Source organism: Battus philenor, unplaced genomic scaffold (genome assembly GCF_028537555.1).
Source record: "Battus philenor isolate CCGP_79_NKW_IND1 unplaced genomic scaffold, ilBatPhil1.0.hap1 SCAF_1, whole genome shotgun sequence".
NCBI lineage: Eukaryota > Metazoa > Arthropoda > Insecta > Lepidoptera > Papilionidae > Battus > Battus philenor.
The window spans coordinates 11,856,965-11,874,294 of record NW_027181661.1 but is presented as its reverse complement, the minus strand read 5'-3'; the positions used below and the strand labels follow the sequence as shown (position 1 = coordinate 11,874,294).

General features: G+C 31.9%; 2 protein-coding genes across 2 annotated transcripts; one reads left to right on the top strand and one right to left on the bottom strand.

The window, feature by feature from the left end:
* Window positions 1–575: 575 nt before the first annotated feature.
* Window positions 576–4,764, top strand: Bem46 (abhydrolase domain containing 13-like protein Bem46). Its single transcript, XM_068762393.1, has 5 exons — window positions 576–842; window positions 1,553–1,781; window positions 2,157–2,350; window positions 3,777–3,937; window positions 4,028–4,764. Exons 1-5 carry the CDS (start codon window positions 710–712, stop codon window positions 4,325–4,327), a joined length of 1,017 nt encoding a protein of 338 aa, XP_068618494.1. The 5' UTR covers window positions 576–709; the 3' UTR covers window positions 4,328–4,764.
* Window positions 4,765–8,099: 3,335 nt separating this feature from the next.
* Window positions 8,100–15,104, bottom strand: Tudor-SN (Staphylococcal nuclease domain-containing protein 1). Its single transcript, XM_068765577.1, has 10 exons — window positions 14,950–15,104; window positions 14,519–14,640; window positions 12,459–12,762; window positions 12,191–12,361; window positions 11,723–11,948; window positions 11,398–11,614; window positions 11,044–11,250; window positions 9,992–10,967; window positions 9,455–9,694; window positions 8,100–9,137 (listed from the first exon to the last, which is right to left on the bottom strand). Exons 1-10 carry the CDS (start codon window positions 14,998–15,000, stop codon window positions 8,964–8,966), a joined length of 2,688 nt encoding a protein of 895 aa, XP_068621678.1. The 5' UTR covers window positions 15,001–15,104; the 3' UTR covers window positions 8,100–8,963.
* Between the last annotated feature and the right edge of the window lie 2,226 nt (window positions 15,105–17,330).

Here is a 17,330-nt window from a genome sequence, read left to right as displayed (position 1 = left end):
TGATGCAACAGTTTTCTGTTTCTGTGTTTTCTTATTGAAATATTAGATTCTACAGTTGTTTTTAAAATTTGACCGAAGCATCTTTTTCATAAGAAGCTGGTTTAAAATAATATGGCAGCATTATATTTTATGAAATTGGTGTTAAAGATTCTCATAACTTCTTTCGTGTATCTTTTGTGCCTTCAAGCTTTACAAATTTGAGGTGATGTTGAAGTGTTAGTTAAGTAAGAACCAACAAGATTTTAAAGTAGATAATAAAATATCAATTAAAATTTTTTCTTATTATTAATATTTACTGTGAAAAGCAGTGTAAAGAAATGGATTTTCACAGTAGTAACACAGATTAATTCACAAATACGCGTAAAGATTCCATTCGTTATTTTAGTTGCAATTAACATTTCTCTAAAGGCAAGAAAAGTTGTAGAAATAACCAATAATAAATAAATATTGAAAAAAATCGATTAAAGAGAAGTCTTTTAGAGATGCGATTGCGAGCGATTTTCACCTTATCTCGTTTTAACACGTTACTATTAATAGCTGTCATTCCTAATGTAACTTTATAAACGTGAGATCTTTACTGTTACAAGCGTTTCATTCTAATACAGTACCAAACAAAAACTACTAGACTTCTTTTTCAAATTAATGCTTTAGTTCATTTTATGGTTCATAAAAAAATGTTTTATGTTGTTTCCTATACTTGTTTAAAGGCATGTATCACATTTTGAGAGTAATATTGTACAGATTGTGGGTATTCTCTACCTTGACGCTATTTTCCAGTGTTTTTGTATTTTGGTTATATGGATTCATTATTGCTTTCACTATCTTTTCATTTGGAATTGCAGGTAAGGTATTTGTCGCCTGAGATAGCGATAGTGATCGGTTTTTAATTTTCAAAAGAAAAATAACATGCAAACGCGATGCCTTGTCATATTGAATAATTTAAACATTTCCGGCGTAGACAATAATCTTTGAATTCATTTCAATGAATCCCGCTTTGTAGTTCCATTTGTCGACGCTATAGTTATTGAAAAAGGTTCTGAATGAGGCTAAAAAATTGAGAAATTTTTAACGAAGTAATTAACAACACAAATTCAGCAGTTTCTAAAATATCGCAACAATTTTAGCTTTTCCTTTCAGTTTATAATTTCTGAGTTCTTAATGTGTCATTTGTAAACAATTATATCAAATTTAACTAAATAAGGTATAATGTAAACAAATAATATTATTTCAAAGTGAATTATATTTTACTATTTGTGTATTTGATATTATATAAATAATATATGCTAAAATAATTTTTTATTATCAAATTTTCTATACAAAGCCAAAATTATAATAACTCAAGATTAAAAAAAAGTTAAGACTACAAATTGAGAAAAGGATAAAATGTTCAATATTTCAGCCAAAACAAAATAAAAAATATATTTCAGCCAATCTTTACTGTAGTCCCAAGTATTTACTAGCTACTGCTTAGAAATTTTATGCTAAGTACTGCAATATGTTTCGCCAATAAATATTTGATATCTCTTTATGCCATATATTTAATTTCTTTTAGGCATCTTATATAGCGCACAGGATCTTTTATTATATTACCCAAATGACCCATCTGATTCAAGGGTTTTTGTACTACAGCCCAGTAACTATAAGTTACCGTATGAAAGTATTAAAATAAAAACTAAAGATGGGTTAAAGATACACATGTTTCTAATAAAACAAGCAACAAACTGTAACCATAAACCTACTATGATTTTTTTCCACGGTAATGCTGGTAATATGGGACAAAGGTAGGCCTAATTATTATAGCAAACCATGCCTATAAGTTATTTTATATTTTCAAATACTACACAATAATTGCCATCAAATAATTACAGATACAAAAAATTCTTACATGTTATAAAAAATACAGTCAACCTTACTATCTAAATGATAATATTTAGATTTACGGTTATTGTAATTTTTATAACATTTTTAATTATTTAGGTTTTGTTGATCCATTCATTGTTAAATTTCTTACCAGTATGGAAATTAATTTGTTATACTTTTTATTCTTTTTAACAACAGAGTAATCCAATAAAAAGAATATATGTCTTCTTTTCAATAAACTTGTTTTTTTTTTTTAATTTTCATTGTCTAAAATATGTCTATCATTTTTATTTTAGATTATCGAATGTCTCTGGATTTTATCATCAGTTGAATATTAATATTCTTATGGTAGAATATAGAGGGTATGGTCTCTCTGAAGGGGTACCATCTGAGTATGGTCTCTATATAGATGCACAAGCTGCTATTGATTATATATTGCAGAGGTCGGATCTTGATAGAAACAAAATAATGTTATTTGGAAGATCATTAGGTTGGTACATGTGCTATAAGATTTTTTCTCCCTTATACATTGTAAATGAGTTTTACATTTACATGTTCTGTAATGCAAACATATTTACAAGAGTGCTAAACAAGTCTAGGTAAATGAAGTGATTCTTAAACACAACCCTCACTATGTATTCATACAAATATCTAGAAAATGGAGCTTTTTAATTAGAGATGTCTAAATTATATTATAAATCCAAACTTGTGTGCATGAAAATATTAATTAATTAAGTTAAATTAATTTTAGTTAAACGTACAATGAATATTGTTTGGTAGTAAATAGTTAGCACATAACTAGAAACTTTCTTATATTTTTAACATATTGTGTCTTAGAATGAACCAACATTATATGAATGAGTAGTGTTTCTGAAATAAGATCTTGCTTATGTAACTATAGCAAACAAGTTTTTGTTATAATGCATCTCCCTACAAGATAACAATGTAAGCAATGTTAAAAATCTCACAAGTTTGAATTCTTGCCCTGTTTCATATTCAACATGTGTAATAATTACTTTAACATGGTTTGTGGAACTGTATTTGTCTTTATATAGTTTGTGTATGCAATAAACAGGTGTTGAATGGTAGTTTACTGGCATTAAAGGTCATTAGATTGACAAAAGAGAATGGATATCTTTACTGAAAATGTGGTGGAATCAGAAGTCAAGTACTAGTATATTCTAGAGAAGTAATTTTATGTGACATCTATTTATATTATAAAATGAAGTTGGTTGGATAAGATGTTTAATTTAATTCATTATAACTTAACTAGGATGCTTATGGTTAATTTAAGTGTTAATTAATTTAGTGAGGGACTTCACAAAATAAGGAATCTTTCAAAAAGCTATGTGAACATTAGGTATGTTGAAAGCACATAAATTATAGAAAATATTTTTTGTTGCTGGAAGAGCTGGCTTTAAAGTTCTTTTCTTTTTTATTGCTTCCTCATGACTAAGGGTTGTGGCCGAGCATGTCAGATTCTGCTACAATTTTCTTTCAGGCTGTTCTATTTTGGGAAAGTTTTAGGAGCTGTGCATGGTGGTGTTACACACTTTAGAAATTGCGACAGTCCAGTGAGTAGGTGACCATCCTTTAGCCCTTTTACCCTTGATATTGCTGACAATTATTAGCTTCTGATTATCGAAGCTCGTCTGTGGAATGCGGCTGAAGCAGTAGAGTATTCCATGCAAGCGGACTGGATAGTCAGGTCTTTGAACTCTTTGGGGATAGATGAATTATTGTGGCATGCTGTCCACAGGATTCTTAACAATTGGGTCCAACACCACATCTCGAATGCATTAATCCTTAGCTTTGCACAAAACTTTTTTATTTTAAGTATGACTATTTACTGATTGTACATTAATTTTAATAAGAATTCTTTATCTGTTGTTTCTAATGTTATAGTTATATTATAGGTGGTGCAGTTGCTATAGATCTCGCTTCCAGAATAGAGTATAGAAACAAAATTTGGGCTCTTGTTGTAGAAAATACATTTACTAGCATCCCTGATATGGCACAAATTATTCTAAGATGGAAATGCTTAAAATGGTTGCCGAAATTTTGTCACAAGAATAAGGTAATAGCTAATATTAAATTTGTTGTATGGCATTATCCGTCTTGATAAAATTTATATTAGTCTTGTGACTAAAGAACATTTATGTTTCAGTACATGTCGATAAAAAAGATGGGGCAAGTGCTGACACCTACGTTGATTATATGCGGTTCGAACGACGCCCTCGTTCCTCCGGGCATGGCCAAAGACCTTTATACAAGATGTGGAGCAATTTGTAAAAAGATAGCAGTTATACCTGGAGGTGGTCACGATGACACTTGGACTTGCCGGGACTACTATGCATCTATTCAACAGTTTTTATTAAATGCGCCTGCCATAAGAAGCGAAATAACCCCGTTTTCTGATGAAGTAATTAAAAATCCCTCCATACATACAATAGTACATACTGTGTAAAAAGTTTTTTAGTATTTGATTATAGAGATGTTTATTTCGAAAATTATATTGTAACAGGTGTTTATAACCTCTATATTATTTTGGATTTATATATTTGTTTTTTTTGTCAAAGCAAAGAGGTAGTACAAAACGGTAATGCATGTGGTATTCTATTTATTAGTCGTAAAGTTTATATAAAATATAGTTTTTAAACATATTTAAAATTTTGGAGATATAATAGTTAGTAACTCTGTTGTATAAATGTGAAGTGAACAAATGTTTACATGTATTTGTTGCAAGTGCTATGCTGCACAATATACACATTAATTAATTTATTGTTAACTTAAAATATTACAAGTGAATGCCTTAAAGTGATAGCTAATGAAACTTAGATAGTTCAAAAAAAAAACACAAATTAAGACACAACAATGTATATTTTTGTACAATTGAATCCACAGTAAAATATCTATTATTAAATTATAAAAAGTTGAAATCAAATATCCATTTAACAGATTTCATCACTTGTTTATATATTGCGTGTAGTAGATTTTATTTACTGTTCAAGTATTTTTAAAACGAAAATTTACATCTATTAATGCCTGTGTATTAATACTTTTTAATTATTGAAAATCCATTCACATTATAACTTGATGGAAGTATAGCTGTACAAATATATGGCATGCTTTAAAAATACCATTTTGAGATTTTAGTGTCGTGAAAAGGCATCAAGCAAATTTCATAAATATTAATACCTAAAAATTTTCCAAGTCAATCTTTAAACCATGGTTGTATCATAATCAAGTTTCGTAATGTGCATAGGATGAATGTGGGCATTTAATAAACCAGAGTAATTTTGTAATGCAAATTGTTTTTCTATATGTCCTATTTATCAACTTGCAGCCGATATTAGAATTAACGGAAAATATTTTCTAACCACAGTAAAGTAATCGCGTGCCTAAATAATTGGATGTAATAAAAAACTTTGGCCCATCTTGCTTTTAACTAGTTGTATTAGAAATCTGTGAGGCCTATGCCTGGCCTATGCCCCATGTATAAATGATGATCAATAATTAAAAACAAAAATGCTTAAGTACTTGCTGTAACAAAAAGTGCAGTTTTCTTATTTTAAAATCACGCCATTATATTATAGATTACTGTATCGTTTGCAGGGTTGGCACTCATGGTAACATGAATGTAAAAAAAATTATAGTTATGTTAGCCAGACTAAAGTAAAGACACCAGTACAATTGGAGGAACACAAAAAAAACTATTTTTAATCGACTTATTTTTTCAAAATAATTACCTGTGCTCAAATTACTAAAAATGATAATTAATTAGGCTGGAAAACATATATTTATGAAAAGTTATGCTAAAATTATGAAAAAACAGCAATTCATAAATTTTTCCATTTCAGTTATTATCGGTTTAATTAAAAAAAAAAAAAAAAAAAAAACAAAAAATGAAATCAATATCGAGTATTGCCCCCGCGAGCTTGTGTACGATTGCCCATATTCAAAATAAAGTTGTCGATTAATTCTCGAGGTAAATTGTCCCATTCTTCCACCAATGCGAGTTTTAAATCATGAACATTCCTGGGAGCTGGTTTTCGCTGTCAGACTCTTCTTCCCAGAATGTTCCGGCCATTCTATGGGATTCATGTTAGGCGACCGTGCTGGCCAGTTCATTTTAGTAATACCAACCTCATTGAGGTACCTATTCACTAAAAGAGCAGTATGAGGCCGCGCGTTATCGTGCATAAAAATGAAATTATCGCCAATGAATGGAGCAAAAGGCATAACAAGGGGTTCTAAGATTTCTGTTACATACCGTAGTGCAGTAAGTAAGTGATCCATTTTCAATGATCACTAACTCTGTGCGAACTCCCGAACATATGCCACCCATACCATTACTGACCCTCCACCATATGACACAGTTTCAGTAAGTTGGTTTGGTTATAACGTTCTCCTCGATATCTCCACATCGTTTCGCGTCCATCTACGAAATTAATAAACGGCTCTCATCAGTGAATAAAACGTGGCTCCACTCAGTTGTCCAGTTTCGATGCTCGTAAGTGAACGTTAATCTTGCTACACGATGAGCTGTCTCGAGCTTTTGCTGGCACATAAAATCTTTGCCCTCACTTACATATTTACGTTACGGACTTCTTGCAATCGATTTCGGGTCCGAGCAGCAGATTGTCGACGATTCCTTAGTCTGCAACACGATAAAAGGGTCATCTACGGCACTGATTGACCGACTTCTGGCTTGCTTTCGCCTCCGCACGTAAGATCCAATCGTCCTGTAAAGTCGTACAACGCGATGAACCACCGATGTCGATACACCCAATGCGCGAAGTTTCTGATAAATCACTTTTTTTGTACTAGAACAATATTTACTATTGAAAGGAAACAGTTAACCCCTTGCACTCGAGAGGTGAGTCTCGCTCACATTATTTTCACGCCGCATCTCGAGCGGTGACGTTCGCTCATCACTTTGTTTGGTGTGGACATGCTATGCGCTGTGTAAACTTTTTATGTTTCCTCATGTGGCGATAGATATTTTGTTTACGTATGTGATATCGTAATTTGAAGTAGGGTCCTAAGCGCTGCGTATATAATCATACAAAGTCGCCGTATTGTCCCCCTCAAACCACGTAAGATTTTTTTATCTGAGATCAGTGCGGTACCATGAAGCAGACTGCATTTTCGGCATCAATTCGAACTTGACAGCCTTGGCAGAAGGAATAGAATAATTGAAATTTCTCATTCTCATTACCATGGCACGCAGTGGTGAATTAAGTTCGAGTCAAGACGAGTGATTTAGAGTTACTAAAAGAGGAGATTCCAAGTATAGCTAGAGAGCCTAGCCATAAAGCGCTTGCGAGCAGCAGTGATGGTAGTGAAGAAATAAGAGGTGTAAGACCACGAAAGATCAAAATAATTAACAGTGAAAGCGACAGTGATAGTGCAGAAGACCCACAATCTGACAATTCTGAATGGATTAGTTGTACAGAATCCGAAGAGATTCCCCTGAGATGCACGGATGAGAGCCGTTGGATTTTTTCGAACTGTTTTTACTGACGAACTCGTAAATGACGTTGTTAAGGAAACAAATAACTACGCTAGAACAAAGCTACAACACAGGATGCTATCGCCGTATTCCATATGGCAAACTTCACTCTTTTACTTGGTAAAAGACTTTGTGTATAATCATTTTAAGTTAAGAGGTGAGAAATTCCCAAAAAGCGCCGCGAAACGCTCCAAATTGCTGGTAGATCCAGGCGAAAACGGTTTCGAGTACAAAGGGTTAAATGAACCAGCCACTATACAAAGTTCTTATCAAATAAACTAAACAATTAGAACTATGTCAGCAAATTCTTAAAAGAACTATAAAGCCTGTCACCGTCACTTGAAGTGTGAAATATTTAAAGTATGTTATTTCTCAAGAGGGTCACACTAATAAAAACTAGTTCTGAAGATTTAGTTTAAAAATAATCTACTTTTTTGTGTTCCCTTAATTGTACACGTCAGGGTATTAGAGATACATCAGTCGCATAAATTAATTTTATTGGGCCACCAATTTTAAAAAACAAGGAACTTTTTTTTTCTGAATATCACCGGATGTTGACATAGGACACCTGAAATTGAACAAAAATCTACAAAAATGTTATTTCCATATTATCTTGGAGGATTAAAGGTAGACAGTCTTAATGGTTGAATGAAAACATTTCTCAATAATTTACAAAGTACATTCACTAAATAGTATAAAGCAATTTGGCAAATGAAACAAAAAAACTTCTAGAATCATTTATTCATTATACCATGTTTTTCTAACAATCCACGCAGTATGTGGTACTTTAGCTTATGTAAACAAAATTTATATCTTAGCGCTTGGGGACAGAGGTAGGTCCAACTTACATAAATATTGTAAGTACGAGATTAATAACTAAATAATTCACATTGAAGTGTAATAAAATACGTCTTTTATAGTTTTTCTATAAATTTGTGAAAAATATTCTAATTAAACTTTGACAACAGTTTAATGAAGTAAAAAAATGTTTAAAAAACAAAAATAGCAAATGAAAATAGGAAAATAAACATAAAAAAGTAACATGAAAAATATTGCAATAATATTATGCAAATAGTGAGAAGGTTCAATATTTTTACATATATTCATGGATAAATAGTAAATTTTATTTATCAATTGTAACTATTTATTTTTCTACCAATCGCAAAAATATATATGTATAAATATATTTTTACGAGTTATCCTAACATTGACAAAAATGTTCAGTTAAATTAGTAGTTTGACAGAGAAAAATACAATTAATACAAATATTGTTTAAACTACAGTAAAGATTACCCCTATTGTTAAATATCTAAACGATTGCGCGTTAATGAAACGAGTCCACTTCAAAAATCCAAAAATTCACAACATCAATTACATGAATATATTTAAAATGAATAACTTTCAGAAAAACATTTTTTAGAGGGTCAAGTGAAGAGAAAGGACGAAGATTTAATGTTTATGGTACGTGTTGCTGCCTTCACAAGAACTCATAGATGACCATGTACACGATGACCTGGGGCGCCGTACATGTAGCACAGTGAAGTATGTGCGAGGGCGAGGCGGTAGCATCGTACCAGGGCAGCTCGCGCTAGCGGCGAGCACCGAATTCAATCGCATCATCGTCGGTGATGTCACCATGCCGCCACAAATTGAGCCGAGAGCTCTTGGCGAGCTCCTGCGCGGCACGGTACTCGCTTATCAAGCCAGCTAGTCGATGCTCTCGAGTATATTCCATCAAAACTAAACCTTCCTTAATGAGGTTCTGAAAATGTACAATTTATTATAATTTAGTCAGCAAAATACATAACTATAATTAATTCAGTCAAAAAGCTATCACTGCTTACAAAAACTGATGGATTATTTATTATAATCTCAAATTATTTACCAAACACAAAGTGGACTGTTACCTGATACATCCAATGGGTGCTGCAAGAAAGTGCCTAAACATAACTGTATAAGAGTAACTCAACACATGGTCAAATTAGAAAGTACATTCTAAATGAAAGTTTATTAGATTGAATAAAATTTCATTTGTGTCACATTGATAAACAAATTATGAAAGTTATATTAAATGAATACCTTTCCAATATCAGCACTGGTGGCCATATCTACGAGAGTAACTGCAGGGGGGACTCCACGGGATTCAACATTGAGCAAAAGCTTCTTATTTAGCGTATCCATAGAAAATGCGCGCACTGCCTCCATTCTATCATCAGCATCAGTGGGGAATTTTATGCAGCTCAATATATACTCACTCACAAATGGAGGTTCAACCTCCGAGCCTGGTGGCAATGGCGCTAGCCTACTGAAGCTCAAAACCTGTGGAGTTAATATTAATCAGCATTTGTACCCATTATACTGGTAGTGGTATACTAGCCATGTTTTGATCACCCAATTAACTGAACCATGACACTTAATAAAATTTCAGGAATGTATATATAATATGTATCAATACTTAATATATCACGATGAACATAATTGCAAAACAGTTTATTTATTTTTAAGAAAAAAAAAAACAATCTATTTTGTTGTCAGTGATATCTGTGAGATGTGTTTTGTTATCTTGTATTTTGCTTTTTAACCAACTAAAAAGATAGTTTACTAAAACATATTTACCTCCCTATTGCCATAATCAATATAGAAAACATGAGCGTTTTTGTTTTCGGTAATCCTTTCAATTTTAGCCCTATACCATTGATCATCTAGGGTAAAACGTGCAGCACAAATTTGTCCTTTTTTCGGAACTAACGATCCAGGTAAAGGAGCATTGTTCTTTAAATCAAGGTGCATTTTCTCCATTAAACTTTCTAATTTGGCACCATGTTCAATAGATTGGGCATAGAAAGAACCAAGGGGTGTTACTTCAGTTACTACAACTTTTTCATATTTAACAACACGATCCTGTACAGGTGCATTTCTCTTTTCAGTCTCTCTTTCTATTTCAATATAATCTTTCCAAATGCCAATGCGTTTCTTTTTTGCATTTTCCTCTCCGGTTTTAATTGCTCGTGCGAATTCTGATGTCTCTGCAGTGCGATGCATGGAAGCAAGTCCATGCTCAACTAATGAGACTGACATATTCTCATTATCCACCCAAAGCCAACCTATGAAGCTTCCAGCTTTATCTATTTCTTCAATGGTTACAATGACATCACGCTGTAGACATTTTTCCTTCGTGAATTGGAGCGCATCCTCACTGTAAGGTTCAGCATCTTGCATGGGACCTCCGCCAGCAGATGGGCGAGCACCTCGTGGGCAGTTAACACCCGCCAATAAGAAAGTAACGAGAACAGACTCCTTTGTTATGTACAGTCTCATACGTGAACCACTGGCAACAAACTCCACTGTAGCTTCTGTTTTTTGGGCTCTTTTAAGGAATGGAAAGAATTTTCTAGCTTTGGCTGGATCACCACTTGTATCTTGTATGCGGTGTGTAGGTATATCTTTCTTGGCATGAACCCCAATAGCTGCTTTTTGAGCCTTTAGTTCAGCTTCCAATAATTTATCATAATGAGAACTTCTCTGATCATTGTCATTACGGTATAGCCAAACTGTAGCCAATCCTTTGCTTACAAGGGCTTCAGCTATATTACTGTTTAAAAAGATTAAAATATACATCAGTATTACAAAATTTAGATATATTTTTGCACAATACTAAAGATACTTACGTTGCACCAGACATAACAGTACAGCAAGTCTTTTCTGGGAAAGTATCTTTAGCTGGCTGGATGTAATCAACTGTAATGTTTACTCGTTTTCCAATAAGTTTTTTTCTCAGAAATTCTCGAGCTTCATACATCCATGGAATGTCATACAATGGTTTAAAAGCTTTTGGTCTTGGAGACTGCTTTGCCTCTTCATCAGGACCATTATTCCTAGAAATATATATCTTTTAGCATATGTAAGCACAAAAAATGTTTGTAATGTAATTTCCTAATAGTCTATTTCTGTATATGATGTGTGTACGCCAGCAGTATAGTGCATAAAAAAAATTAATAAATGTATATAAATAGCATCCTTACTTTTCACGTGGTGGTCTAATGCTTGCCAAAAAGATTTTTTTTTGTGTATTGTTGGGTAATTTAACAACAAGAGCGTCTCCATTGACAACTTCCATTACAATAGCAGAAAATTCCTTGTCTTTAGCAGCAATACTTGGTGCATTGCTTGTGTAGTTGGCCCAAATACGAAGTTTCGCTTCCTTTGCGGCTTTCTCTGCATTTCTCAATGTCATAGCCCCTAGAAGAAAATTTTCAGAGTCAGCTTACTACAAAATTGCATATAAAAAAAATATTTAAGTTACTTTGTCCATAACCAAATTATGATTATAATTCAATATATACTAACCAGACTTCATTACTTGCAATGACCAATCGACACATCTTGCAAACCCTTGCCTCAGTAACGCTTCAGCAATATTCCCTTGTGGGTGTAAGATAGTTCCTACAAAGTATGCATTGTTCACCGATTCAAGTATCACTTCAACATCATTCTGAAGCAATCTGGATTCAACAAAATATCGCGCCTCTTCTGCATAGGGTTCTGATTCACCATCTTGTTTTATGGCAGGGCACTTTAAAGTAATATATATATTAGTAAACTAAAAGTGCTTTAATACTGGATATGTCAATTAAAGAAGTTAAAAGATCATCTAGAAAGAGATTTAGCTATAAATACTGATTTGGATCATTGAGATACTGGGGAAGTAAGAAGAGATACTTAAGAGTGAATTAAGAGCTCAAGGATAATAAAGAGTAAGTTTTATTTGTATTAAATTTTAGTTTTGTTGTTAATAAATATATGAGTGTAACTTACTCTAATTCCAGACAGCATTAAGCTAATTGTGTAATAGTCTGGTAGTAAACACAGTCTCATTGTGGATCCATCGCGAACAAATTCAACAATTGCCTTGATGGGTTGACCATTGTGCTTGTTTACAAATTGTTTAGTATTTCCGACTTTCCACTTGATGTCTCTGACATGTGTCTGTAATAACATGTATTAATTTTTGTAAACACACACAGCAATACACATAGCAATTTGTATGAAAGCTAAAATTTTAAAAATCTTATTAAAAACCTACTTGAATGTCAGAGCCCCAAACACCCTTCCCTTGTGATTTTGCTACTTCTTCAATTTCCACAAGTCTTTTCATTTGTGGCACATTTCGGCTAACATCACGTATTTTTGCATAACCCTCTGCCAGCAACAGTTCTGTTATATTATCATCTTTAGTTATATCTTTACCCGCCCATACATTGCCATATTCTCTCCCTGCTGAATTTGGTACTTTTTGTGCTGTGAATATAACCTCTTTGCCTACCAACTTTTTTCTTAAAAATTCGCGAGCCTCCCAAGCAAAAGGGTCATCTTTCGAACCATTATCACTGTAACAGAAAAATAGTGTATTTTGTCATAAAAACTATTAAATTTTTCATTGTACAATTTTATATCACCTAATGACATACATAAAATGTGTATTAATAAAAACAAAAAGGTCCAATTTTAAGCACATGTAAATATGTAAGATCCTCTGTAGTATTGTTTCGCTTAGCTACTTCAAAATAAAAACTACCCAAAGTCTTTAAATGTTGAAATTTTTCTGACTATGCTTCTTTTACTATGAGAAATTTTATTAACAATAAGAAATAAAAAAAGAATCTTTGATGTACATGTCAAACAAAAAATAGAAACATACTTATTTACCATACCAATTAAAATTTATTTGTCATTTAAAATTAATAAATAAAAAATAGTAAAAGATAAAAGATTTAGTCATTAATTAAAAAGGCTACAATTAATTAATATAAATATTTAGAAATATTTTCGAAATATGGGAATATTTCTGCCTAGGTGTACAAAGGATATAAAATATTGATCATTTAAATGCCACTCAAAAATATTTAAAGTTCGCTAAGCAATGTGCCACGGTTATTTAAAATAATAAGAAATAAAAGTAGTTAAAAACTGTTGCATTGCAGGTGTAAATAAGAACAAGTTATATCTAAAAGAATTTAAACAAAAAAGCCTAAGCTAAGCGCTGTAGTTCATAGTTTTTTAAAACCATTTAATGTAAAGGTTAATATTAGAAGCCTTTCTCCTGCAAAATTCTTTCATCTGTTTTCATTGAAAACATTGAAATAGCTATTGAACTATTTATGATGTCCAAAAAATCTTATGCTATAATAGTTGTATTGATGTGTACTTTGTCTAGCCATAAACATGTTACATAGAAACTCTGAAAACAAAATCATCTTTATTGTTTTTTCTAAAAAAATCTTTACATACTAATACAAATTTAAGAATATAAGAAGCACATTCAGAATCTCCCTTGGATTTAAAGTCTTAAAAATTGTCAAGATCAGTAGTACTCACTATCTTCAAGGGAAATTTCTTCACAGACTATATGGATTATTGTTTCCTGTTTTTTTGACACTTCACAAAAGTATAGCTGCTTCTCATTGATAACTAATACTTTAAACTGTCAGCAAAGACACTCACATAAATTTCCATATTGCATTTAGCTAACTGTATGTGAAACTTCTATAGCTTGATTATAAACAATCATTAGTATAGTAAATAAATAGTAAATAAGTTTTATGCTACTTCTCTCTTCATACTTCTACTAATTGTTGTTTTGATTTTATGCTTCATTCATTTTGAAATCAGTTGAATAATGGCCAATGCATCTCTTATCAGCTGCACTTGTCAAATCAAATTCATTTTTGTATATATTTTATGTTCCATCTTTTTTCTTTAAAACACTTTATGGACCGTCAGATAATTTTTCATCACAAACAGAAGAGGTTTCATTGTACCTAATAATAAGCTACAACACAAACCTATTTTGGCTCCACACCTACTTTGTGTAAAACTATTACCACATCTTGGATTCTCTTGATCACCCAATTATTTTAAATGTAAATTGAAAAGACAATAAATATTCATGTAACAAAAAGAAATTTAAAATTGAAGTGTAACATTTTTTTGCTGCAATTGTATTTATGGTGAAACTAAGTACATTAATATGTATACGCCCGTAATATTTAAAGTTATATTGAAAATAATGCGTCATGTCCCTTTTTAAGGTCAGAAGCTTTTATTCACCTGTAATCATTGTTCTATGAGCATAAAAACACCTACTTGTTCGGTGTTCGCTGGCGTCCAAGCCTTGGTGCAACGATTCCCGATAGTGTGATCACCTTCTCTGGTGGCGGGCCACCCTGCGGCTGTTTTCTGATAACTAACGTGTCTCCCGAAATAATCTGTCATTAATAAATTAAGTATTTATAACAACCATAATTAAAATTGAAAGTTTGAGAAAGATTCTGACAATATGGTTCCCACCGTTCGATAATCTTATTGATTTATTAAATGTTGAGAAATAAATAGTAGTTAGAGTAGTAATAAAGGTCAATTAACAGTGTTAAATTAAAACAGAAACTCTTATTTTAAGAAATCAGTATTAAGATGGAACACTTAATGCGATGCCAACAAGGCAATGTATAAGAAGACGGCACGAGGCATCACATTTACTGTATATAAATATGAAAAATATACAATTATTTCATTACCTGCTTTACTACCCCGACTCTGTAAGCGGGTGCGGGTGCCGAAGCGCTCATATTTAATTTATTATTTAGTAATCAAGGGTAAAGATTGAGAAGCTTAACATTAATGATGACCGGACAAGTAATAAGACTAGCGAAACGTGGCGCGTCGCCGATGTTTCCGGTCGAAAAGCAAGCATAGCTATGGATTTATCGATATTTATACCTTGCAGTGATTCGTATAATATTGTCTATGATTTAAGACTAAAATTAATAATATTATACTATTAATTTCTTATATAGTACAGATGCATCTAATTAATAGTAGAAATATGAAATATATTTATTTACTTTAATATATCTCTTACTTAAAGAAATGATAAATAAATAAAACATTTTTCATTATCTGTCTGTTGTTTTAATTTGACTTACAATTTAACTATAATTTAATTATTTCTTATTTTTATTATTACATTTAATACTGCTTTAACAATTTTTATAGTTGAAACAAATTATTTATGTAATTGAAGTATACACATTGAAGTATACATTTTCAACATACACATGTATACTTCTGAACTTCCAGCATGGCGGTAATATTATATAGCAGTTCCACATCAATATTGCGTTCAGAAATATATCCTGACCTCATTATTTTTTGGGTACTCACTTTTAAGTACTTTTCAATTAAATTATTAAAAAATATAAATATTATTTTTACATTATGTCAAAAATAACTTTCATACATAAAGTATTATTATAACTTTTTCGGTAGCTTTTTACTGGGTTATTGTATTTGACTTTTCAATAACTTAAAAAGTATACAAACATATATATATGTATGTGTGTATATATAGTATTTTTCTCTTTTCGTTAGCGTTTTATATAAAAATTACAATGAATAATAAATTAGCGAAATATTGTAGATGACAAGCGATTGAATGTTAAAAAATATTCGCTTTAATTCGGTTTATCATCATCGTTTTAGCCGTAGGACATCCATAGCTGAATATAAACCTTAAATTTTTTATAGGACAGGTGTGATTAGCCCATCGCCTTTTCACCTCGTGAACTACCTTCGCTGCGCTTGTCGGTCTATAGTCTCTACTCTAAAAACTTCAGGCTCTATAATCTGTTTTACCCGATTACTTCTAAATGTACTTAAAAGTAATGATGACAATAAACACTCAAAAGTCAGTGTAGTGTATTACTCTTCTTGATTATTACTTTGCTAATAGGAACGGTAAAACTTGATTACAGAGGATAATTTAGAAAATTGATACTAAACTTTCTGAACTAACGACAATACGCTGCAAAGGGTGGTTGATTATAACTGTAAAAGCTTTAAAGGGGTAAATGTTTTGCTCCTTTGCTGTCAATTGTTGAAAGATATGTACGACTTTTGGTTAAACAATCGACCGCTAAACTGTCAAAGCAATCGAGTAGCAATAAATAAGGAAATAGGAATAACGATAAAATCCCATGTTTTAATTTTATTTAAGGTTATTAAAGTTCATAACAATCGTTATATTTAAGTGGTCACATCAATCTGCGAACACTATAGTAAAGAACCTTTCAATACAGCGCCCTTCCCGAGCGTTTTATTTGTATTTTGAACTGTAATTTAAAATTTAAGATAGCTTAAGGAGTAGGGCTTGAGGTTCGATCTAAAGAAACTTGATAAACGCTGGCCTCGCCAGTTTAAATTCTTATGTATCCACGTTTTCAAAATCTGCAGTCTGGTAGGAAAATGTGTTTTTTAGTCTTAGTCACTAAGTAAAATAATTTACTTTATAACCTTTTATACTAAAGTGATTATGTTTGTGTTGAATATTCTTTGATGAGTTTGGTTTTAATGTTGTAATATTGGACAGACAAAAAAAAACACAAGAGCAGGTCGAGACTAGCTAAACAAAAAAAAGAAGAGGTGTTCTGAGCACTGTAGGCAGTCAGAGGAGGCATGATCTGTCTGGAATAGACAAATAAGTCTTGGCTGTTATTGGAGAACAAGCAATATATTTGGTAACATTGATTGCAGAACTCCTGTATAAGAAGTTACAATTTATCAAAATTAACTTAAAATACTAACTCAATAATTGTTGTATTTTTAAATATTATTGATTATCATACCATTAAGAACACCCAACTAAATTTATATGCAGAATTTAAAAGAAGCTCTTGAACTACACCTATAGTGTGTTTTTAAATATGTTGTTTATTTTAAAAATAAACTGTGCTTCACCTTTCTTAATAATTTTCATGCAGATTGTTTTTGGTGATTTGGTAGTGAACATGCCCTTTTATGTTGCAGCGAGCTAAGAGAGAAAAACTGAATGAAAGCAGGAAAGAAACCTGCAAGTGCTAGTTTCAATGGGAAAAGCATCTCCCACATATGCTGTAAATGC